Below are 27,234 nucleotides of genomic sequence, written 5' to 3'. Positions count from 1 at the left end.
GCCAGGAAGGACAGCAGAGAGGTGACATCTTGGTGGCAGGTGGTGTGCTGATGACAATGGCAGAGGTACTCACCAGTTTGGTAATGCCTCCATGGTGTCTCACTGCCCGTCGGGCTCTTCTAAACTTGGCAACATTTGCGATTGTCTCAGCTGCCAGGCATTTCAGTCTCTTATGTGGAGAATCAAGTATATTAACCATAATTGGTAAGCCCCCAAGGTCAACAATATTACGTCTGATTTGAGGATTATGACTGATTTCCTTTAGGATTTCTAATGAACCAATCTAAATGAGAAAATAGGAGTTAGAGGTGAAAATAAGTGCTTAATACATAACCAGTCCTAGAGTTTTAAAAATTCCAAGTCTACCTCAAATCCTTCCCTCATGAAGTTTTTATTTTTATTTTTATTTATTTTTTTTTTAATTTATTTATGATAGTCACACACAGAGAGAGAGAGAGAGAGAGGCAGAGACACAGGCAGGGGGAGGAGCAGGCTCCATGCACCGGGAGCCCAACGTGGGATTCGATCCCGTGTGTCCAAGATCGCGCCCTGGGCCAAAGGCAGGCGCCAAACCGCTGCGCCACCCAGGGATCCCCCTCATGAAGTTTTTAAAGGAAATGCCTTCTGTTCCCAGGTGTTACACATAGCCTCCTTATTTTCCTTCAATTATGCAGACAAACATTCATCATTTAAGAAGCACATAGAAAAGGTTCTGGAAATGAACCAGAAGATAAAGCACAGCCAAGAAGAGAAGAGCAGCGAACAAAAGGAACAAGCTATCAGTGAGATGAGCAGGCAAAGAAAAGAACTAGGCAGAGGTAGCAGAGACGTATCAGTAAAAAGAGAAGCACAAAGAGGTATGAACAAGGCTCATCACCCACGTGAGGTAAGCCACTCACCTTATATCTGAATTCATCAGTATCCAGTAAATTTATCAAAACTTTAAGGCCTCCAACATCTCTGATTGCCAACTGGCAGGTCTCTTGCGCCAAGTTGAAATCTTTTATTGAACGCAATGCAATCACTGTAGCTATCTCTTTTCCTTCCTACGAAACGCAAGGCCATGGAAAGGTTAAATAAGATCACGCTTCTATAGAAATTTCCTTAATGGTTATGAATCCATGAACTGGGAAATGTGTCTCCCCATACATGGCATGTTAAATTTTTTTAAGTTCTCCGAGTGGGTTATAATTTGTTAAATGAATCATGTAGAGTTGAAGCACAAAAAAGCTTTACAGAGTATCATAAAACATTATTCCAATTAAGAGTCAACATTTAAAGGTGGTCTGTCTGCTTTAAACAGCTAGAGCATTAGGTGGTATTAGTACATTAAATAGAGTCGAGGGGCAAGCCTTGAGAAATCCACTGAGGAATATAAGTTTTATGCAGAGGTAACAGGCCGTCCCTGGAGTTCTTGAACAGCATACTGTGCAATCCAAACCGTGTCTGGAAATTATTCTCACAGATGTATGTAGAACAGTCTGGAACAGGGAAAAACCTGAGGAAAGGGAAACCATGTGGGAAGCAGTACAACAAACCATGCTGGGACCAGGATTAAGTGGGAGAGGGGCCATGGGGTTGGGAAGGAGGTGGCGAGCCCATTAGGAACTGGAGATGACTCCGTGTATGGATAAAGGACAAAAAGGTAGCCTTCAGTATCGCATGCAAAATGCTGTCCCAGTGTTGAGAATCATGTGATCAATGTCTGCTTGGCTAATCACCAGCTGTAAAAGGTAGTGGGGAATGGCTCCTTTAAGGTAAAACAATCTGGGAGAATTTAAAAGAATGTAATGATTGATCAGTGAAACAGATGCACCAGGAAATTATAATCAGAATTCATTGCAGGAATTCTTAAGCAATGTCCACCCATCATTAATGCTTTAAAAAATCTTCTGATGGATGCAACATAGTACATATTACTTCTCCTCCTATTAAGACGGGATGGTAAATAAGAGTTCCAGTATAAGCACCGAAATAGTTCATAAGACACAAGAGCAATGTTTCTAATGGAGCTAAGGATAAACTATTTTTGTAAAAGGTGCTCATGAAAGATGGCCTTCGGTCTCTACCTCAAAACACAGTATGAATGGCCTCAAATAAATCTCTTTCCTTTTTGAAGAAAGACACCTACAAAATATGTTTATTCTCATTTGCTGATTATGACTTTATATTGCTATATTACAGATACATGTTCATAGATACAATATATACATTTACACAAAAGTGGAAATTATATCCAAGCAGCCCAACCTCCTCCTTCATATCTCACACACACACAAATCCTTTTGTGAATACAACATGATGTGTTACTTTTAAAATAAGCTGAAATGGGATTATAAGAGGGCAAGCATCAAAAAGATAGAAAGGTTTAGACTTCAGCCTTTCCTCTTAATGCGTCCATAAAAGCCCCTCCACATCTCTAAAAATATTACAAACCACTATCCTGTGCTGAAACCATTGTCAGTCTGCTTTTCATATTAATTTTCTTCCTGAGTAATCCAGGCTGTCCTCTATATTCAAGATGAAGTTGAGAATGGCAAAAGCCTTCACTTTACTATTTACATTGAAAATAAGGAGTTTTCTTCCCATAGCTTTTAATGTCTTTGTTTATATCAAGAGAAATTTTTACCACCACCAATCGTCCTACAGTTCATTTTGAAACATAAAATAGTAAATCCTTATTACATTCAATTTTATAATCTCCCTTGTTTTGGGGTACAGGACCTCTTCAAACACACATTAGCACTTTTGATGCCTTTCTTTTTAAAAACAGAAGGCAGATATTTCATAAATCATAAAGAAGAATCTAAATGCTAATCATAATATATAAAAAAAAAAAGAGAAAGCGAGAGAAACAATTATTTAACAATTCTTTTGTTGAATTTAATTGGGTTAAAAGGAGCCCAAAAATTCCCCTGGTGTACCTGGAGGAGGAGAGCTGGGTGGGCTCCCACATGAAAAGTTTAAAAATGCAAACCAGGAGCTTCAGATAGAGTTCTTTAGGCAGTGCCTTCAGACTCAAGCATGACTTGAAAGCAAGAAGGTATCAAACAGCATGTCATGCCTCAGTCAAGCCAACAGAGTCCACACACACACACCAAACTCCGAGGCAGAGCATGCTGTCCTGGCGTTCTCAGTGGTGTGTGATAGAGGACTTTCTTGACTGCTATACTTGCATTGTATTTTCTTTGGTAGCACTTTCCTACTTACACATTCCGCACAGTCATTCTTTCCTATTTCATTTCGAGGTCTCTTAATTTTTCTCTTCTAGATTATTTCTATCTTGTGTGCTTGATTTCATCATATGCACCATAACCAATGACATAACAATTTTAAGGAATTGTGTACTTGTGGTAGATGCCCAAAAGGTAAGACACTATATTTTTCTAAATGATCTCTAAGCCACTTTTGAAGCCAAAGGATGGAAAATTTTCTTTTATCATTGAGAAGTTAGATCCTTATAGAAAAAAACTCTGTAAATCAGCAGCTTTTTTTCTGAAAATCTGGAAACATATTCATAGACTTGAGAGTTTTTTTTTTAGAACAGTTTTATATTAGGGAAAGTTAGTTTTTCCACATTTCAGGATTTAGTTCTACTCTTGTCACTGACCACACTCCCCAAAGGATTATAAATCTTTCAGAATGAATACCAGCGAATGGGAGCCAAAATATTCAACATACAGAGCCACAAATGTTAGCCAATTGCTATTCTTTAAATACCAGCTATGTCAAAGGATTTTCAAATGTTTGTTCTACTTTGACCAGATGCCATAAACATCTTACTAAGAAGAAGCAGTGCAAATATGCTTATTTTTCAATTAAATCTCCCCTGAGAATGTAATTAGTTGCCAATACTTATTTTCACATTTTATCATGTATTTGCATTTGTGAAGTTTTAAGAGCTGGAGAAAACATAGTAAAATATTATTTTACTAGTTTCTGAAGGGTTTTGAAGAATGCTTCCAATAAGCTTTTCCACTTCTTAAATTAATGCAAGTTGTTTTGCTAGTTGTCATCCTGCCCCTGCGTCTTCTCAGACATTTCCAGGCTCTGTCAGCCTTCAGATACTTCGCAGTTCACATTCCTTTCTGAGACTGGGAGGCCTTTGTTCATTATCATTATCACAATCATGTTGCTAATATGTGAAAGTTGAAGAGATCTTGCTTTTTCCTTCATTTTTCTCAAAATTTCTTTTGGAAAGACAAGATCAATAGGCACTCTTCTAAACAATGTTTCTCAGTGTTTTAAATAACATCTTTGAAAAAAAAAGTATTACCTTATCTGGTACATAGAGTAATATCTACCTCCAATCCTCTTACTGCTGATAAAAGAGAAATAAATGCTTATGAAATTGAGATGAAGAATGTATCTGAGACTAAATCAGGGAGCCAGATGCCTCCAACCATCCAACCATTTTTTAATTCTTTCATTCAACAAATTTGCAGTTATTCACCATGTCTGATACCAGGAACTAGAGACATCCTGGTAGACAAAAACAGATCTAGTTTTTGCCTCGTGGAGCTCATAAAGCTTAGTGGAGAAGAAAGATCTTAATTGTTAAGCCCATCCAAATAAATGAAAACTTTAAGAAGTGTTATACAGAAAAGTGGCACAGGGTTATGGATGTTTGCAACAGGGGACTCTAGGCCAGGACATCAGGAAAAGTTTCCCTGAGGAAACTATGTCTGGACTGAAGTGTGGACAGAGTAGGAGCCTTCCCTGGTGAAGGAGGTCGGACATGATGAAAGGCACACCAGTCAGAGGAAACAGTATGTGTAAAACCCTAAGGAGGATTGGAACATGGCCTGTTTAAGACCTAACGAAGGCCAGTGTGGCTGAGACCCAGAGCCTGGGTGGCAAATGATCCAAGATGAGCTAAAAAATTAAGTGGGCAAAGGAATCTGCTGCACCCATAGGCCAGGTTGAGGATTTTAATCTTCATTCAAGATTAATAGGAAATATTCAAGGGTATTGTTTTGGAGGAGAGTGGGAGGACTCACATGAGTTGCGTACATTTTTAAAAGATCATTCCAGCTAAAGGGCCCCCTGTAGGGAGGGGGCAGATGGAACATATGGAGACCATGCAGGTTACTACAGCTATCCAGAGAGGAGGTAACTGGGATTAAGAGGTCAAGGATACTTATTTGTGTCATAAAGACTTCAAGTAACTTGATTCAGAAAAGGATACTATAAAACAAGTAGACGAAACTCTGATAGGCTACATGCTCCCAGAGCCATCATTTGGAGCTTCCTGTAGAGTCCCACATGGTGACAGTGAGATAAGAAGGCAGTCAGAGGCACAATCGGGAGTGGAGGCCCTTCTTTTGCTCCCCACCGTCTGTAATCAAGGGGCAGTGGGTGAGACCTGGTGAGGAGATACAGCCATCACACAGCCATCCAACTGACTTTCAATGATTTCAGCATTTTTTCCTCCAAATATGCCACTCAGAGAGCAAGAAAAGTGAAGCCTGCCAGTGACTGTTTATTAATGATGACAGAGGGCCTGGCACCCAGCACAGAGGTTGGCTTACAGATACTCTTCATGTCCCAGGATGAGAAATGGTAAAAAGTCAATGCTCAGAGTGAATGGCATATGAGCACGTAAGTCAAAATAGTAAAATATATTGCTTTGCTTTCTGTTTATTTGCAAACTGGCTTTATACTGATGATTCAGCACTCATAAACCTAAGACTCAAGAGATGAGACTCAATAGAACTCCAGGAAAGAAAATGAGAAAATATTGTTCCAGAGGAAAAAAGAAATTAGACTCAAACTGTTGTATTACAAGCTTGCTGAGAATTTTTATTGGGAATGGGTAAGGAACAATGCAAGCATTCCCTACACATTCCTTTTAAACAGACATGGAACATTTACAGAAATAGATAATCTGCTGGAATGTCCTAGTCACTGCAATGAGGAAAAATTTGTAGCAAATATAACTGCCTTTCTAAAAAGATTTGGAAGACTATACTGAATAATTATGATAATTAATAAAAATAGCTCAATAAAGTGGATATAAGGGCCACATTAAAAATGAGTAACTCCCCCATACACTAGGAATAACAAATCACAATGCATAATTTGAAAAATGTTCCCATGCCAGTATTAGCAAAATAATAACAAAAATATCAAGGAGTAAATCTCACAGTATGTTGAAAATATGTGGAAAAGAAGCTATTAAGTTTTACTAAAATACATACAAATTTAAAAATAAATGAATGGTCATACCATGTTCCTGAATAGGATAACTGAATGATATTAAAATTTGCAAGCCCACAACTATATGGTCAATTAATCTTTGACAATGCAAGAAAGAATATCTAATGGAAAAAAGATAGTCTCTCCAACAAAGTGTTGGAAAAACTGGACAGCGACATGCTAAAGATTGAAAGTAGATCTTTTTCTTACACCATCCACAGAAATAAATTCAAGATGGATTAAAGACCTAAATGTGAGACAGGAAATCATTAAAATCCTAGAGGAGAACACAGGCAGCAACCTCTTTGACATCAGCCCTAACCTTTGACATCAGCTTCTCTTGAGGCAAGGAAAATAAATGCAAATATTAACTACTGGAACTTCATCAGATAAAAAGCTTCTACACAGCAAAGGAAACAATCAATAAAACTAAAAGGCAACCTATGGGATGGGAAAAGATTTTTACAAATGACATACGAGTTGACAAAGAGTTGGTATCCAAAATCTATAAAGAATTTATAAAACTCAACACCCAAAACACAACCCAATTAAAAAATGGAAAGACGATATAAACAGACATTTCTCCAAAGAAGATATCCAGATGGCCAACAGACACACATTAAAAAATTTTCAACATCACTCATCATTAGGGACATACAAATTAAAACTACAATGAGATATCACCTCACACCAGTCAGAATGGATAAAATTATAATACAGGAAATAGCAGCATTAACCAAAGGATACAAATATACTAATTCAAAGGGAATGGAAAAAGGGAATATTTATAGCAGCATTATCAACAATAGCCAAATTATGGAAAAAGCCCAAATGTCCATTGACTGATGAATGGATAAAGAAGATGTGGCATATATACAACGGAATATTACTCAGCCATCAAAAGAGTGAAATCTTGCCATTTGCAATGGCATGGATAGAGCGAGTATAATGCTAATTGAAATAGGTCAGTTAGAGAAAGACAAATACCATAGGATTTCACTCATATGTGGAATTTAAGAATTAAAAAAAATGAACATGGGGGTGGGAAGAAAGGAAAACCAAGAAAAAGAAACAGACTCTTAACTAGAAAGAACAAACTGATGGCTACCAGAAGGGAGGGGGGAGGCAGGGAGGTGTTAAGTAGGGGATGGGGATTAAGGAGAGCATTTGTTGTGATGGACGCCGGGTGTTGTATTTAAGTGCTGAATCACTAAGTTGTACACCTGAAGCTAATATTACACTGTGGTTAACTAACTGGAATTTAAATAAAAGCTTGAAAAAATTGCAATTTATCCAAAATAATTTATAAATTCATGTAGACCAGCCAAAATCCCCGGTAGCATTTTTGAGGGTTTTTTTTTTTATTTGATTTTCAACTTTTCTAAAAATGATCTGGAATGGAAAATATGCAAAAAGTAGTTTTAAAGAATTTAAGAAAACTCTCTGGCCAATCAAGTATTAAAATACACCAAAGTAGCAGTAATTAAAACAGCATGGGCCTGGCATGGGAGCATCCAAATAACTCAATGTAATAGAGAAGGATCCAGAAAGAAACTCTCACATATGAGATGACAATACTTGATATAGGTAATATCTCAGATCACTTGAGGAAAGAGTGGAGAAGCCAATTATCTGTGTTGATACAACTGAATCTCCATCAAAGAAAAAAAAAAGTAAAATTAGATCCCTGCCTCACACTATACATAAAATGACATCAAGATAGAAGCAACTTCTAAACATTTTTTTAAAACTATAAACCTACAAGGAGGAAATAAAAAATTTTTGTTCTCTTGAAATGACATCAGAAAAATCTTCTTAGCTCTTAATACACAAAATTTTATAAGCTATGAAGGAAAATCAATATATTTACTAATGTACAATTTTAAAGTTTTCAAACAGAAGAGTAGATAAAAAGACATGAGAAACTGAAAGAAAATACTTACAAATACTATAACAAAGGGTTAATTTGTATTAAGATTCAAAACACAACCACAGAAAAATAGGCAAGATATACAATGCAATGGCTATTGGACACATGAAAATATTTATCAACTTCACTACTAATCAGGAATATGCAAATTCACACAAGATACATTCTCTCAGTTGGAACAAATTATTTTAAGATTTGTGTGGAATCAGAAAAGACCCTGAATAGCCAGGGGAATTTTAAAAAAGAAAACCATAGCTGGGGGCATCACAATGCCAGATTTCAGGTTGTACTACAAAGCTGTGGTCATCAAGACAGTGTGGTACTGGCACAAAAACAGACACATAGATCAATGGAACAGAATAGAGAACCCAGAAGTGGACCCTCAACTTTATGGTCAACTAATATTCGACAAAGGAGGAAAGACTATCCATTGGAAGAAAGAGAGTCTCTTCAATAAATGGTGCCGGGAAAATTGGACATCCACATGCAGAAGAATGAAACTAGACCACTCTCTTGCACCAGACACAAAGATAAGCTCAAAATGGATGAAAGATCTAAATGTGAGACAAGATTCCATCAAAATCCTAGAGGAGAACACAGGCAACACCCTTTTTGAACTCGGCCACAGTAACTTCTTGCAAGATACATCCACGAAGGCAAGAGAAACAAAAGCAAAAATGAACTATTGGGACTTCATCAAGATAAGAAGCTTTTGCACAGCAAAGGATACAGTCAACAAAACTAAAAGACAACCTACAGAATGGGAGAAGATATTTGCAAATGACGTATCAGATAAAGGGCTAGTTTCCAAGACCTATAAAGAACTTATTAAACTCAACACCAAAGAAACAAACAATCCAATCATGAAATGGGCAAAAGACATGAAGAGAAATCTCACAGAGGAAGACATAGACATGGCCAACATGCACATGAGAAAATGCTCTGCATCACTTGCCATCAGGGAAATACAAATCAAAACCACAATGAGATACCACCTCACACCAGTGAGGATGGGGAAAATTAACAAGGCAGGAAACCACAAACGTTGGAGAGGATGCAGAGAAAAGGGAACCCTCTTGCACTGTTGGTGGGAATGTGAACTGGTGCAGCCACTCTGGAAAACTGTGTGGAGGTTCCTCAAAGAGTTAAAAATAGACCTGCCCTACGACCCAGCAATTGCACTGCTGGGGATTTACCCCAAAGATACAGATGCAGTGAAACGCCGGGACACCTGCACCCCGATGTTTCTAGCAGCAATGTCCACAATAGCCTAACTGTGGAAGGAGCCTCGGTGTCCATCGAAAGATGAATGGATAAAGAAGATGTGGTCTATGTATACAATGGAATATTCCTCAGCAATTAGAAACGACAAATACCCAACATTTGCTTCGATGTGGATGGAACTGGAGGGTATTATGCTGAGTGAAATAAGTCAATCGGAGAAGGACAAACATTATATGGTCTCGTTCATTTGGGGAATATAAAAAGTAGTGAAAGGGAGCAAAGGGGAAAGGAGAAAAAAATGAGTGGGAAATATCAGAAAGGGAGACAGAACATGAGAGACTCCTAACTCTGAGAAACGAACTAGGGGTGGTGGAGGGGGAGGTGGGCGGGGGGTGAGGGTGACTGGGTGGCGGGCACTGAGGGGGGCACATGATGGGATGAGCACTGGGTGTTATTCTATATGTTGGCAAATTGAACACCAATAAAAAATAAATTTATATATATAAAAAAGATACATTCTCTCCCCATTTGGAATTGGCCAAAATAAAAAAAGACTGTAGATTAGTGAGAATTTGTAACAATGAACCTTATTTCTAAACAAATAATTTTAACACCCTGGAAAGATTTTAAAGACAATCTGCCTAGATCCCACTTCACACCAATTGGTTTAAAACTTCCATGAATATTACCTGAGCATTGAGATTTTTGCTTTGTTTAGTTTTTAGGAGCCTGGCTGATTTCACTGTGTTCAAGGTCAAAAATCATTGGTATATTACTAATTGAGTGTAAACTAGTATTTGCTTTGTGTAAGTAGCTACAAAATTTTTTTTTATTCAAACCAAGCTTGGTCAGTTTATTACTTTTCATTATTTCTCTTTAAATTTTAAAATTTCATTGTAATACTTCTCTAACTTCATTGTGCATATATTGTTTCTTGTTTAAAATAGATTGAGGTGGAACTGATATGCAAAAAACGAGTTGGGACACATGCGTACATCTGTGAAACCATCACCACAATCAAGATAACAGGAACATCCATTGCCTCCAAAAGTTTTCTTATGTCTCTTCCCTTTTTGTCATACTTACACTTACCATGAGATCAAATACCCTCTTACATTTTTTAAATGTACAATTCAATATTGTTAACTATGCTGTGCAGCTCTCTAGAGCTTGTGAAACTAAAATTTTGTACCAATTGAACAACACCTCCCCATTAGAACTATCAAAATTTTAAATGTACACAGTCTTTGACCCAAGCAATTCTACTTCAAAGTAGCTATCCTACAGAAATAGGATACATATCCAAAGAATATGTAAAAATATTTACAATGTTGTAATAATAAAAATTGATCTGGGAGACAAGGCAAAATGTTATCAGTAAGGGAACTGTTACATAAATTATTGATATATTCATATAGTACAAAACAATGTTGTAATTAGAAGAACTGAGGCAGATATGGAGGATCACCAAGAAAACATTAAATATAAAATGCAAAATGTCACATAACAAGTAGTCTGACTTCATTTCATACATAAAAATTTCATATGTATATTTATATAAACAGAAACATCTGGAAGGGGGCTTTCCCTGTTATTCTTTTGCATGGCTTAAATTTTAGGGTATATATTAATGTATTATTTTTATAAGATTTAAATAACTTAAATACAGAAAAGAGATAAGGGAGGGCTAGAAGAGAAACCTGTGCTTCTGCAATGCCCTGCATGTCCCAGAAATATCAGAAGGCCACAGCCAGCCACACACCCCCAGACAGCAGGAGCTGGGAAAGGAGCCACAGCCTTTGCCAGTGGGACTAGCAAAGGCTAGTGGACCACAATGGGACCTAGAGTTTAATATTTTTCCTACAAATATGCAATTTCTAATAATGAGTACAGTACAAGTATATGCATATAAAATGAAAAGATCACTTATACCAAATCTGGTACCTTTTACTCCCTAACTCTTCTATTTATAGATTCTTCAATGTGCAAACTTTTATAATAGGACCTGAATATGTGTTTTTTCAATAAAAAGTAAAGCAGCCTAAAGCATTATACAAACTGGGAACTAGGCAACGCTACTTTTCTACCATTTATTTAGCCTCTCAAGTAAATTTGGGGGAAAGCATACTTTGAGGAACAAACAATAGTGTTGCTGGCAATACACTGAGCAACAAATTCCCCCCATTTTACATTTTCAGATTACATAAAACTGAACAGAAGTCACATAAAAGTTTGATAGCAAAGTTCTTTACAATCAAATATCTTATGACTAGCTAGATGAGCAATGTGTAATATCATAGAATTGTATTCTAGCTGGGCGGGCTCACAGGTACATTTATGAATGAATGAATGAATGAATGAGTTAAAGCTTAAGGGAGCTCCCTTGAGATTTTTAACATCGTCATTTTCCAGTAGGTAAGTTGATGTGGTTGTATAATGTCAGCCAATGGTGGTATGAAGTGTTATGATTCAGTAGCATTACTTTATCGTTCTTATCCAGTTATCTTTGCTTTTCTCCACTCTTGTTTATGATACCCAAGGGGCAAAAAGAGCTTATAGCTCAAAAACTAAAAAGCTCAATTAGTTTATTTGTGGAATACAGATTCCTCTGTGGAGATGAGGAGACTCTCCGTCACTTTCATGACCTCCTTTGTAACAAAGGATCATTTTTTTGGGGGGCAATATATAAATATACAAGTGACACACAACTCAAGTAATCCAAGTACTTAAAGTATGTTCATGACTTACCTTGCAGTATTTAAGAAAACATAAGTGCAAATTCTACTAAGTAGAAATTTTTTAGGTGATGCAATTTAAAATATCTTATGATTTCTAACAGTGTTTTTTTTTTTAAAGGATAAAACTCTTTTGTCATGGAGACATTTTTTTAAAAGTTAACCCACATCAATGCAACACCACATGTATTAACTTAAAGACTTTCTCAGGAAGGTGGTAGTAACTTTGCTTTCTAACTACTGCCATTCATTTGAATATATAAAAAGTGACCATTTTTTCCATTTTTTTAAGGATTCTGCTGAACACAAATAACACTGTTCTATCACAATCTTCTCCATCTCTTTCAGTATAAACTTAGCCAAAGAGCACACTCTCATAGTGCCTTCCAGAAATGAACATTGAATTCCTTTGTTTAGAAATGCTCCCTGTTTATTTAGTTTCTTACTCAAATGAAGAAAACCAAACAAGAGAGTAAATAGGAGGACACAACAGCAAGGCCTGAAGGCCCTCTGTGTCCTGAGTTTCTTGACAGAGGAACAGAATAACTAGGCAACAGGCAGTAAAGATAGAAGCCTGAACATCAGCCTGGCCCACGGCCACCTCGCCTTCTGTGTGGCCCAGAGTGAACTATTTCTCAGCTTTTCCACCAATGAAATAAGGATCACACTACCTGCACCTCCATACCCAAAACCCGAGTAAGGGGAAAGGAATTTAATTAACTGTAATTGACTGTAAAGTACATCAAATTCCTGCAATGAAAAATCACATAACTCCCAATTACCACTTAGAAGAACTCTTTAACCAATTAAGGTGGTTGTGTGTGTGTTTAATCAGCTCATGAAAGATTATTAAGGAACTGAATGCCACAAAAGTAGTCTTTAACAAAGGTTTTAAAGTTTCAAAATGTCTCTGCAGCGAATCCCCTTCCAGACGGGGAAATCTAAAACATGCCAAGGACAGAGCCTGCGGGGTCTCCTGGGAAGCCTTGTGGAATTTCTGATGTGATTCTTTGAGTTTCTGATGTGATTCTGCTCACTGTGGAACAGAGTCTTGGTCACTGCAAAGCTGGGGGGTAACTTCACTTTTCATGGCCTGAGAGATCTCAATTTGCAGATACGTAACAGAGCAGGAGAGTAACTAGCAAGACCCCTGGCTCACATGAAAGGTGAAATAAACACCAGTGTTTCACGAATTTGATCAAAGACAATTAAAAAAAAATTAGGCACCACCCTCACAACATGGTGGCTGGGGGAAGAGAATGAATGTGTGGTGATGCCCAGTTGTGATCATATGATGTCACTCAGCAGCCAGCATTAGCCATTCTCCACTGAGTGACACATGTCTGGACAATATCACCATCCCCCAGGACTTGGGAACAACGACTGCACAGATTTAACATTTAAGAATGATACCACATTTGTGAATTTACATTAAAAACCCCATCTTTCCCTGACTTCATCATAGGAAGGAACCATAGTTCCTTATGGTTTTAGGGTGTAGGAGCTTTCAACTGGAGGGAACCTTACTTTAAAAATAAACATTGTTCTCTTTTTGCTTCAAACTTTCCTATCTTTCTTTAATTAATCTTTTTTTATCTACTGGCTAGTTGCATAAAATTACCAAATAAAATGTTACTTTAAGATTTTTTTTTTTTAAAGCTTTTTTTTTTTTTTAATTTTTATTTATTTATGATAGTGAGAGAGAGAGAGAGGCAGAGACACAGGCAGAGGGAGAAGCAGGCTCCATGCAGGGAGCCCGACGTGGGATTCGATCCCGGGTCTCCAGGATCGCGCCCTGGGCCAAAGGCAGGCGCCAAACCACTGCGCCACCCAGGGATCCCTACTTTAAGATTTTTAAAAAAAAAAGCTGATGAATCAATCTGTTTGTAAGCTGGCAAACTAATATTTAAGGAAAGACTTCTATTGGAATAATAATGGAATTTTGATCTAAAAATATCGCTTTGGGGGATGGCTGGGTGGCTCAGCAGTTGAACATCTGCCTTTGGCTCAGGTCGTGATCCCAGGGTCCTGGGATTGAGTCCCATATTGGGCTCCCCATAGGGAGCCTGCTTCTCCCTCTTCCATTGTCTCTGCCTCTCTCTGTGTGTCTCTTGTGAGTGAATAAATAAAATCTTTAAAAAAAACTTGCCTTGGTTGTACTAACTGGAATGGGAGGCAGCTACTTTCTGATTAGTTATTAAGAGGTCATATTCCTTCATGAATAAAAAGACAAAAACAGGCACAATGCTTCACATGCTCATTCATGCCCTTGGGTCCAGAAGCAGTAGTTCGATTTTTAATGAATAATGTGAGCTTCAGTCCTTTATTTCCAACTACGGCATGGGCATTTCTATTTGGGTATTTCATTTTTTCAAACTCAATCTGATCCAAACCCAAGCCTCCTCATAAACTGACCTGCTTCCTTTCCTAGCCATTTCTTTGCTGCTTCCAAGATACTTCCAAGGACAGTATCCTATTCAAAGCCCCCAGCACACTCTGATCACTGCAACCCCCTGGTTACTGGTCTTCTGTCTCTTCCCAGTCTGATTCATTATGTAGACCACCTACTGCTGGACTCAACTTTCTAAATCCCTGCTTTCATCATCCTGATCCCCTGGCTGGGCTCTGATCAAAATCCCAGGTGTAGAAATAGGCATCCTGCAAGGAGGAGGCACACCTGGGAAGATGGCCCTGGGGATTGACCCCAGATGCTTCCATTATTGCCTCAAGGACCCAGGAACAAGACCAGCTGAGATGAAGCACTTCAGAGTAGCGGCAGACATCTACAAGCCCGCTTGCTAATAATCTCCCATCTGAGCCTGGAGGTAATGCCAGAGTAGTATTGACATCTTATCCTCAAGTGACAAGGAAATGCCTATAAGGGAGATAGAGCAGGATTCTAGACCCAGTCTCTGTGATCCCTCCAAACTACCTAAAATCTTAACCAGTCACATTCTTGGCATCACTCTATAGCCTCCTCAATTTTCTCCTGGATTTATTTATCCTATAGTATTAAGTTCCATACCCAATCCTTCTCCAATCCACACAGTAATAGATTTCAATAGGCTTGAAACCTTGTGTCCAGAAATTCATTCTTCAGTTTCATGATAGGTATAATGTGTATGAAATGCAGACCTACTTATAGTTACAACTGTTCAACATTTTCTCTCACTTGACTGAAGAGTACCCATTTGTATTAACTTATAATACTATAATACTTGTGACTAATCCACATTTCCAAACAAAATAAAATTCTGCAACTCTCCTCCTATTTCATAAAGGGGTTCTTTGTGAATGTAACTGGTTGAGTAGTAAAACTTCCACATTTTACAAAACTTCACAGAATCAGTGTGGGATGCACCTTAACAAACTATCTTCCCCAATTGCTGGAATCGATCCAAAGCAAAACATTTTAATTGCGAGATTTTAAAGCAGCCCTGGCCAGGGGAAAAATAATACCCATAGAAAGCTAGAATATACAGCAATAAAATTGCATATCTACATGGAGAAAGGGAACAGGAAAGGGAGAGGGTAAGAGAAGGTGGGAAAGATGTCAAGAGCAGAAGGAATGACTCTGGCTCACAGGGAGGAAAAACTGCTCTCAAGGAGCTGAGCATGAAGAACAGCACAGCCTGGCCCTTTGGGAACCCATTCTCTCCCCATCACACCTCCTGAGCAGAGGGTTGAGAGACAAGCCTGTACTCACTGGCTAGGCACTCTGCAAGACATAGAAGTGAGTTTAATATGGTCTTTCCATTTGAGTAGCTGACAAGACAGACAAGTTGAACCATAAAGATAGCAGAAGAAAGAATGTGTTTCTTGCTAAGGAAGCTGAAAAGGTGGTTTATTGCTTCTTTTAGAACTCGGGTACAGAGTCATCTGTTATGTGTGTGGGGGGAGGAAGAAGTTGGAAGGTTAAAAAGTAAAAATGCAAAGTCTTCATTAGTTTAAAAATTAAATTGTATTCTAAAAATCTAGATTAAAAGAATATATGCATATATAAAACTTGTAAGTTGAAATGAATGTATGTCAAAGCCAAATAATTAAATATAAATTCCCTTTACTTACATGCCAAGATCTGAGCTCATAGCTCTGGATAAATAACAAGCTATAGTTCATTGACCTGTTTGGGTATTAATGAGCTCATCAAATTTTTTTCAACAATTACAGACATTGCTGTACTTGGAAAATGGTAAGTAGAAAGTCAGGTCAACATTAACATTTTTCTACTAGTGTAAGTCTACATTTAAGGCATAAGTCTGCAATTAAAATGTCAGGTGTATTTATTTTGAGATTACCTAGAGACATTCAATTTTGCATTTCATAGACTTTTAATATCCTTTTGTGTCCCCATATAAAACATTTATCTGTGTCAAAAAGCTTGAAATCATTTGTAGATATACTTTTTCTTTTATTGGCTATGTTAAGAATATCTACCTGTGGGAACTATAATAATTCCAAGCAATTTACTGTCTGGCCAAAAGTATCACATTTGCACATGATTTATTGATGAATAACTTGTGCAAGCTTAAGTAGCACTTCATCAATAAATGTTTTCCTTAGCTGTTCTGGGACAGAAATAGTGCATCCCTTTTTGGCCTGATTTATATGGACTTATCCTAAATAGTCGAAAAACTCAAGATAGTTATCCAATAGTTAGGCTATTACGAGAAACGCTCATTGCCATGTTCACTGGGAGGATATTATTAAGGATGTCATTCACTACCACACTCACTGTCTGCTTCATTAAATCCTCAGGGAGAAAATTCTTTCTGCTCTTAGTACCAGGATCAGTTACACACATTGGCAACTGGGCTATTTTTACCTCATGATGGTAAGAGTCTTTCCCTCATGGTATTAACTCTGTATTTCCCTCCTTTTATTGGTTGCTAGAAAATTTAAAGCAAAAGTTGAAGGCCAGCTTTGCAAGTCCAGAAGACTCCACACCATATGTTGTCTATAATAATAATAATATGTAACAGAAGCCATTATTATTACTAACGAGTACTGAGTACTTTCTGCTAAGCACTTTATATGTGTCAGATCTTTTTCATAATAATCATAAAACATGAGAACCTTTGTTTTTGCCAACTTGACCAATGAGAAAACAAACTGAAACTCACAGAGGTCAGTCAAATACCTCAAGGCTACTGAGCCAGTAAGTGGCAGACTCCTGACCCAATTAGAATCTTTCTAACATGGAAGGTCATGCTTCTAACTGCTCTGGTAGTGTGCCTCCTGGTCCATCCATGCGTCTTTCCTGTTGACTCTTTATTTCCTTTGACTAATGAAATAAAGTTAACAGACCAGAATTATTTGTATAAACACCAGGGCTCCCATCTGGCTCAAGTTGTTCAAATGCTAGATGGCAAAATTCTCTGATGCATTTCCCTCCCCCCCCCCCCAGAGTGACATGTGCTTTATGAGTACAGGAGAGATGGTGGGAAGATCCACGGACCTTCCTACCATCAGGAAGGTCTTCTGAGTCTGAACATTGGTGCTGTGCATGCTAGGCTGAACCACTATGTTGACTGCATGATTTGTATGCAAAGACGCCCACCAAGGGCATGTGCCTGACCATGGGGCCTGACCTCCAGCCTGTGCTCCAGATAGTTTCCAAATTCCTAGGATAGGAATATTCAAGATCCCAGAGTAAGATCTCCAAATTCTTAGGAATTCTTGAAATGATAATCATTCCATGTTTTTTCCCAAATTGTATTTATATATTTTTAGGTGATAATGATGATCCTAAAAGTTTTCCATAATAATAAATAGTATATCATTTTTTGTAATAGATATGCTAAAAATTTCAGAGGTTTTCTATTAAAAAAAACCTCAAACATATCTATTGCAATAACATGAAAAATGATCTCCACTAAAAGAGGGGAACATTACCACGAAATAAATGCCAAATCAAAGCCATTTTAAAAATTGAAGTTGATATAAAAATATTTACTATTTAAAAGATATTATTCTTAAGATGAAATTTTAAAACAAAGCATTTAATAACTAGGCTTTCAAAAGCATAGTACCTAAGGTGGGCATTAGGATTTGCTTCACAGAAGCTCCCATCCTTTTTTAATGATGAAAATCTTTGATTTGCTTGCCTGGATCCTGGTCTGGCCATTGAAATCTATGTTACAGTGGAGAATTAGAATACTTTTTCCCAATTTCTTGACTAATTTTTCTTGGGATTCAGGAAAACATAGATTTTTTTTTCCTGAGAAATACAGGGAATTGCAGCTGGGACCATGCTAAGAAAGGGGGCATATTTTTCTTCTAAAGCAACTTTCTCAGCTACAAAGCTGTGTCCATGCAGAGGATGTTTATTGAATTCACAAAAATGTATGTATAAACTATTTTACCTGTCAGCTTTGAAGGACCTCAAGGGCACCAGAAAAGTAGCCTTAAGTAATTTAGGAGCCACATAAATATCTTTACATATTGCAAAGCCATTGGCAAATGCCCTTGATTCACTCAATCATGTAGAAAAGCTGGAGGAAACTATGAGTTAAGTAAAAATGTTTTTACGAGTACTTCTCAACTATTGCTTTAGTCCTGGCCTACCTAGACATTATCAATATCAGTTATCCACTGATATTAATCTGGGTTTTGGCAAATCATTTTCCCTGCCCTGCCCCCATTCATGTCTTAAATACATTATATAGGCCATTATTATGTAACATGTGTTTACACATATTATGTTGAGAGTAATGAAAAGGGACTGATACATATTTTAAGTATCTACAATGTACCAAACACTATCCACATCTTTCAAATATGCTTTACCAACCCTGAAGTAATCCTATAGGACAGGTATTAACCTATTTTCCATAGGTTAAGAAAAATAAGGCTCAAAGCTATAATCAACAGCTATACTGTTGGTAAGTAACACAGCCTAGAAATTATAGTCCAACTTTAAAACAAATCCATGTTCTTGATGCCACAGCATACTGCAAGGTGTAAAATGATGGCAAGTCATAATAGCTGCTGGCTACCATGGCCCAGGGGAAAGGGTTGGTACCAGGCAGACCGGCTGCTCCACGAGGACTAACCGTGCTATCCTCAGGGTAATAAGACCTTCCCCTGTGCACACAGGGTAATAAGACCATTCCCCATGCACATTTAAATAATAACGGGAGTTTTTACTACTCTTATTTGAAAAAAAAAAATATATATATATATATACATATATAATCAATTTGGAAGTAGAATATACATTTTTAGGAAAGGAATTAAAAGAATCATTGTAAACACAATACAAAGAGGTTTGTCTTACCTTTAAATATTTCACCAGTTTCTGAATTTGCCAATATTCAGATGACAAATCTGCATTTGCTTCCTGACGACGATCAGGTGGTTCTTCATCTTCCTCATTCTCTGAGGAGCTGTCACTAAGAATTTCCTCAATCTTCTCAGCACTCTTACTAAGAACAGTAACAACCACCACATATAATAAACATATTTATGCTACAAAATGGATGTGGTTATAATCATTAATATTTCAGCAATATGAACATAAGCAATGTATAAGGTACCAATACCTTCTGAGTTCTAAAGATCTTTGCTAAGATCTAAGCAAGGAGATGAATAAATCCCTGTCTCTGTACCAGGTGCAGTTCATTATTATTGCTTTGTATGCAATAATAATAAAGAAAATAGTAAGAAATGAACAAAGGCATTAAGTATATGTCCTATGGCTGTGCTGTACAAAAAGGCAGCCACAAGTCATAGAAGTTAAATATCTTCTGGTTATTTATGTTTATATTTATTTAAATTTATTGATTGAATCATGTTTATATTTATTTATCAAATTGAAATGAAATACAATTAAAATTTCAGTTTTTCAGTCAAAATAGCCACATTTCAAGCTCTCAACACTCACCTACTATACCAGAAGCTTAGATAGAAACCATTTCTATCATCAGGGAGAGTTCAATTGGGCAGCACTGCAAATGCCCACAGGAAGGGTGTCTCTTTTATGAAAGGGAGTACACTTTGTTCCTCACTGCTCTAGAAGCTTCTAACTCAACATCAGGGCCATGGATACCAGCAAGTTCACTCAAGCTTTCATCACCATATCTAATTCATTCTCATTTTCTCTTTCGCTCCATCCTCTCTTCCCTCCAATCCCCCTGTGTGATCTCTTCTCTCAATGTCTTTCCTCATTCTGTTTTGAAGCAAAGGAGAAAGCATATTTCTAATAATTGCACAGAAGTAACTTTCAAGTTTTATTAATTTTTAAAAAGATCTTCTGTTTATTTATTTGAGAGATAGAGCATGAGCAGGGGATAGGTAGAGCAGGTGGGAGAAGCGGACTCCGTGCTGAACAGGGAGCCTGAAGTGGAGCCAGGGCTTGATCCCAGGATTCTGGGATCATGACCTGAGCTGAAGGCAGATGCTTAACTGACTGACTCACCCAAGCGCCCCTGAGTTTTATAAATTTTTAAGATTTTTTTTTTTTTGAAAGGTGCTTTTGCACAGAGAGTCATGCAGAATGATGCTCCTGTGCTGTCTGGGCTGCAGTGGAGTGAAACTGAAATCCTGAACTGAAGTGCCTGTTCCAATTCATCAAGCCACATGATGAGTTTCAGTTTAATGTATTCTCTTGTCCAACAAATGTCAGGAACCTGGTTTGGTTCCAGAGCAAAATCTGGTAGATAAGGCTTACTTAAGAACCAATGTAAATTTAACTCAAAGGTCCCAGATTGAAACATATACTAAATAACCTATATCCTCCAGAGAATCTCTAAATGTACTTTCCCTTAGCCTAGCAAGCTCCTGGAGTTAAGAGCAAGGTGCACTGGGTTGACCCAATCACTCTCGAATCATGTTAAAAAAAAAAAATCAGTACCTCAAAGGAAAGCTGTTCTCTTTTTCCAATGATGAACCCTTTGACATATAACCTTAAATGGCTTTCCCTATTTTATGAGGTTCCCTTCCGGTCCTGTCCCATAGCAACCATACATTTGGGAGGTAAAAATAAGCAAATCTCAATGTTTCACTGACCTATGAACTCCACCTTAAGAAATACTTCTCTACTACATCATTATATCCACTTAAGAAGAGACATAGAGAAGTTCACATTTTTGTCAGAGTAATGGTTGTTGCTTGGATATACTACCCCTTTACCCTTATCTATTACTCTAGAATTCTCTGACTCACTAAATTTTTTTTTGACTCACTAAAATTTGACTTAAAATTGAAACATGTAAGGCCAAACATTTAGTTTAGGAAAGATGAAGTAGATCTTAAGTACATAAAAATCCTGGATATTATATATAAAACAAACACGATAGGACTCTGACAGGTTGAAAGGAGAAGAAAGACTATTTAAGGATCTACAGACTTGAGGAGCAACACAATGGTGAGTTCCTTGGGTTTTTTGTCTCGTGTATTCCAGATTGGGTACTAGAGAAGATAGTGATGCAGAATTATCAGTGGGCACAGGGAAAAAAGCACCTAAGAAAAGCCTGCTCTTTCTACTCAGAGGACCAGAAAAGGAACAGCTTAACAAGATAGAAAACTTTTAGGCAACAGATGATCTATTCTAGTCAACACCACAGAAAACACTGTGGCTCACCCCCACTTCTGCTAACAATGCTAAGAGAAGAGTGTTCTACCTTTATCAGACTACAACAAAACTCCCTAATCCCTGTGTCAGAAGAGACCTAATGGAGAGTCAGAATTTCCACCAACCCCAACCCCACTGACAAATAAACAGAGTCTCTTCCTCTCTGTTACCCACAGAGACCTAGTCAGAGCTTGAACTTCCATTACCAGTTAAAAATGATGAGAAGCCCCTCGCTCACCTCCCCAAGTTGTCAATGAAGGCCTAATTGAAAATTTGTAATTTCCTTCTCTAACCTGAGGAGACAATACACATCTTATTCCACCAATGTGATGTAGGAGGAAACCTGCTAAAACATAAAATTTAAATAAGATTCAGAAAAATTAAGAGAATCATAGAATCTCAAACATTATTAAAACCTAAAAATTACCCATTCTTTTACCATGCTCCAAAAGGTAATAGATAAAAAAGACATTCATGGAAGAAAGGGTTAGAGAGAATGGAGAGAAAGAAAACCAAAACCAAAACAAACAAAAACAATGAACAGAAAAAAATATATATATAATGACAAACTTAAGCCCTAACATAATAATGACATTAAAGGTAAAAGTTCTAAATACACCAATTAAAAGAATTTAACTTACTGTACCAAAAAGAAAAAGAAAAGAGAATCAACCAAATGCTACCTACATGGAACTCATTTCAAATGTAATGATATAATATCATTAGTTTGAAAGAAAAAGAGGAAAAAAACCCACCATGTAAACAATCAAAAGAAAGCAGAAGTGTCTATAAAATAATCTGATTAGGTAGACATCAATAAAAAGAAAATGACAAGGCATATAGAGGAACATTACATAATGACAGAGACATATCAATCCCAAATATGTACACACCAAACAGCAGAGCTGCAAAATGCATAAAGCAAAAATAGAACTAAAATGAGAAACAGAAAAATTATACTTAGAGACATCAATACTACTCTCTCATCAATTTGTGGAACAACTGGACTGAAAATAAGCTAGGATATAAAAGAAATCAACACCACCAAACAATATGATTTAATCCACTTTTATAGAATACTCCAACAGCAGCAGGCTCTACATTCTTTTAAGCACCCAAAGACTCTATACCAAGATAGTGTGACCACACAAAACCTCAACAAATTTAAAAGAACTAAAATTATATAGTGTGTGCTCATTGCCCATAATGAAATCAAACAAAAAAAAATCAATAACAAACAGAAGACGAAAAATCTCCAAGAGTCTGGAAACAAACAAACAAAAAATGCACTTGGGTCCAAGAAGCGAGCCTCAAGGGAAATTAAAAAAAAAAAAAAGCCACACTGAACAGAAATTAAAATGAAAATACAACATATCAAAAACTTTTGTACACAGATAACAGCTAACACAGTGCATAAAGGGAATTATATAGCACTAAATGTTTGCATTGGAAAAGAGAAGTCTCAATTCAATAATCTAAACTTAAGTCTAAAGAAACTAGAAAAAAGAATAAAGTAAACCCAATGCAAACAAAAAAGGAAATACTAAAGAGCAGAAATCAGTAAAATTAAAACAGAAAAACAATTTGAAAAATCAGTAACAAAAAGCTGCTTAAAGAAAAGATCAATAAAATTGACAAAACTCTAGTATAACTGACAAGAAAAAGAAAAGACACAAATACCAGTACCAACAATGAAACATGGGATATCACTACAGATCCTGCAGACAACAAAAGAATAATAAGAGAAAACTATGAACAACTATACACACATAAATTTGACAATCTAGATAAAATGGACCGTTCTTTTAAAGTATAAACTATCACAACTTGCCCAATATGAAACACATAATTTGAATAGCACAATTATTAAGAGAATTTAATTCACAATTAAAAAACCCAAAACAGAAGTCTTTAGACCCAGATAGCTTCACTGTAGAATTTTACCACACAGAAGAACACCAAATTTTATATGATCTCTTCTAGAAAATAGAATAGGAGGGAACTCATTTTACAAAGCCTGATATCAAACCAAAGACAGTGCAAACAAAAACAAAAACCAATACAATACTCTCAAGATTGTGGATGCAAAAATTCTTAACATAATATTAAGCACATGTAATTCAGCTACCTATAAATAGGATGAGTGCACTATGACCAAGTGGGGTTACTACAGAGATGCAAGGCTGATTTGGTATTCAAAAATCAATCAGTGTAATCAACCACACTAACAGCCTATAGAAGAAAAATGACATGATTATACAATTGATGTAGAAAAAAGATTTGACCAAAATGAACACCCAAATGTGAATAAAAATGTTCAGAAAACCAAGAACAGAAGGGACCTTTATCAACTTGATAAAGAATATTTGTACAAAAACCTACACCATCATCATACTTAATGGTGAAAGACTAAATACTTTTCCCTTAAGATTGAGAACAAACAAGGCTATTGTTCACTTTGATCACTGCTGACCAATACAGCACTGGAACTTCCACTTCTAGTTGTAAATCTAAGAAAAAATACACAAGACTTGTATGCTGAAAACCATAAAACATTAGTGAAAGTAATCAAATACTTAAATAAACCGAGATATATAATATTCATGGATTGGAAGAGTCTACATAGTAAAAATATCAATTCTTCCCAAATTAATATAGATATTTAATGTAATTTCCAAGAAAATCATCAGTGATTTTTTTCTGTTGGAGATATAGCAAGATTATTCTAAAATTTATGCAGAAAGGAAAGGAACTAGAATAACTAAAAGCAATTTTTGAAAAAAAAAAAAGTGAGAGAAATCACTTTTCCAGACTTCAAAATTTACTATACAGCTACAGTAATACAGATTGTGTGGTAGTGGTAAGGGGCTAGATGAAAAGAAAAAAATCAGTGGAATAGAACAGATACCCAGAATAGCCCCACATATGTACACCGAACTGATTTTGAAGAAAGATACAAAAGTAATTCAATGGTGGAAAGATAACCTTTTCATTAAATAGTGCTGGAGAAATTGGACCTCCACTTAAAAAAAAACAAAGCAAACAAAAAAACAACAACAACTAAATCTTGACCAAAGTCTCACACTAAAAATAAGAAAAAGGCCATAGGCTTTATAATGTAAAACTATAAACATTTTTAGAAAAAATAGGTGATAATCTTAAGGACCAAGGGCTTCATGAGGACTTCTTAGACATGACATCAAAAATACAACCCATACAGGAACCTGGGTAGCTCAGTCAGTTGAGCATCCGTCTCTTGGTTTGGGCCCAGGTCACAATCTCAGGGATGTAAGATTGAGCCCTGCACAGGGTCTGCCTGCTTGAGACTCTCTCCCTCTCCCCTTCTCTTCCCCATGCACTCTCTCTCTCTTTATCTCTAAAATAAACATATTAAAAATAAAAACAAAACAACCCATAAAAGAAAACATTGATAAATTGAACCTCATCAATAGTAAAACGTTATTCTATGAGAGAGACTCTATAAAAAGGATGAGAAAACAACTTACAGGGAGAAGGAAATATTTGCATACTACATATTCAATCAAGGATATCCAGAATAAAGAACTCTCGAAACTCAACATTTAAAAAGTGATCTGATTAGAACATAAAAAACAAAAGACAAAGAGACATTTCACTAGAGAATATATATGGATGGCAATAAGCCCATGAAAAGATGTTCAACATCACTAGCCATTAGGGAAATGCTAAGACCATGATGAAATAATACTATACATCTTGTAGAATAGCTCAAAACCAAAACCAAAAAAAAGGTTTGGATGCAAAGGCAAGGATGAGGATAAACTCAGTTTCCCCTAAGTGTTTGATGGGAACTAAATGGTACAGCCAGTCTGGAAAAGTTAGATAGTTTCTTAAAAAGCTACACAATTATTATGTGTCAGCAATTGGGCATTTATCTTAGAGAAATGAAAACTTCATCCATATAAAAGCCTTTATATGATTGTTCATAGCATCTTTATTTTTAATATCCAAAAGCTGCAAACAATGAAAATGCTCCCAATAGGTGAATAATTAAATAAATGATGGTACAACCACACCATGGAATGCTACTCAGCAAAAATAATAAATAAATAAATAAATAAATAAATAAATAAATAAATAAATAAATAAATAAAATAAAATAAATAAAAAAAAAACGATTGCACTATGAACATATGCAACAACTTAGATGGATCTTAGGGGTATTATAGTGATGAAAACAAAGTCAATATCAAAAGTGTATAATTCCATTTACATGATATTCCCAAAATGATAAAATTATAGAAGTGGATAACAGGTTAATGGTTGCCGGGAGTTAGGATTATAGGGAAGAGGTGTGGGCATAACTATAAAGAGGTGGCAAGAGTGGCTTCCCAGTGGTGATGGAACCCTTCCACACACTGACTGACATGGTCATCACACACATCTACATGGAATAAAGTGATAGAAAATGATACATGCACATTATATCAATATCAGTCTCCTGGTTTCAGTGCTGTAGGATAGTTATGCAAGATGCAACCACTGGGAGAAGCTAGGTGAAGGGTATGAGATTCCTCTGTACTATATTTGCAGCATTCTGTGAATCTGTAATTAATTCAAAATAAAAAGTTTTAAAAATAGTCAAATAAATCAAATAATTTATTATGTTGAACCCAAGAATATAGGATTAATGTAGTAGGGTGTCTTAAAGTTTCTTCTTTTTCTGTGTGCACAAACTTTATAATGTGAAATGTCTGCATTTCTTCCCACTACTACCCCAAACTTACTAACAAAAGTAGCTGACCCTCCTCCACATATGCCGCTTTTGTTGTCAAAATGAAAATGGAGTCAGAAGTTTACTAGCCTTCTATTGATGGCTGTTTTTTAAAATATTTTATTTATTTATTCATGAGACACAGAAAGAGAGAGAGAGGCAGAGACATAGGCAGTGGAAGAAGCAGGCTCCATGCAGGGAGCCCGATGTGGGACTAGATCCCGGGACTCCAGGATCACACCCTGGGCCGAAGGCGGCGCTAAACCGCTGAGCCACCCGCGCTGCCCTGATGGCTGTTTTAATGAGAAATAACATCTATCACTTTAGGATTGGCAGTGCCACCAGTGATGAGTAAAATGAGGCTCAGGAAGATGACTTACCCTTGCTATGATAGGATTGTTCAAAAGTAAGAGATCAGCAAAGAGCCCAGTTCTCCTATCACTCAACTCATGGCAATTAGCATTAAATTCATTTGTTTACAGAGAGTTAACTAGTACCAATAGATGCCTGTGTTTCAAGGAACTCTTCACTAAAAGGATATCTTGCAAATATATTCAAAGAAATTCAGTATTATCATTTTTATAACTAGTCAATACTAGTTGGTCCAAGGGTCCAGTAGAGGACCCCGATGTAATGATAAGAACACCAGAAATTTGCATGCTATCTAGCCCACTGGGTAAAGGGTGGCTTTAAAGGATGGTTCCTTTTAATAGATACGTACCGAACTAACTGTGCTCTTCCAGGTGAAACAGGTGGTCCTGACCTTTCAAGTCTTCCTCTATGTTTTTTCTCTTGAGTGTCTCTTAGTAAGCTTTTGTGC

At 36.7% G+C, this 27,234-nt stretch overlaps 1 protein-coding gene across 1 annotated transcript; it reads right to left on the bottom strand.

Moving 5' to 3' along the window:
- Nucleotides 1-73: 73 nt before the first annotated feature.
- LOC144310143 (outer dynein arm-docking complex subunit 2-like) lies at nt 74-27,234 on the bottom strand (the record flags this gene model as incomplete). The annotated part of the gene is made up of 4 exons (XM_077890900.1): nt 74-283; nt 900-1,046; nt 19,367-19,514; nt 27,136-27,234. Coding segments are annotated over 4 exons (604 nt in total), but the record flags the coding sequence as incomplete, so codon positions are not given.

Source organism: Canis aureus, unplaced genomic scaffold, assembly GCF_053574225.1.
Source record: "Canis aureus isolate CA01 unplaced genomic scaffold, VMU_Caureus_v.1.0 ptg000462l_RagTag, whole genome shotgun sequence".
In the NCBI taxonomy this organism is placed as follows: domain Eukaryota; kingdom Metazoa; phylum Chordata; class Mammalia; order Carnivora; family Canidae; genus Canis; species Canis aureus.
This window is presented reverse-complemented; position numbering and strand designations above follow the sequence as displayed.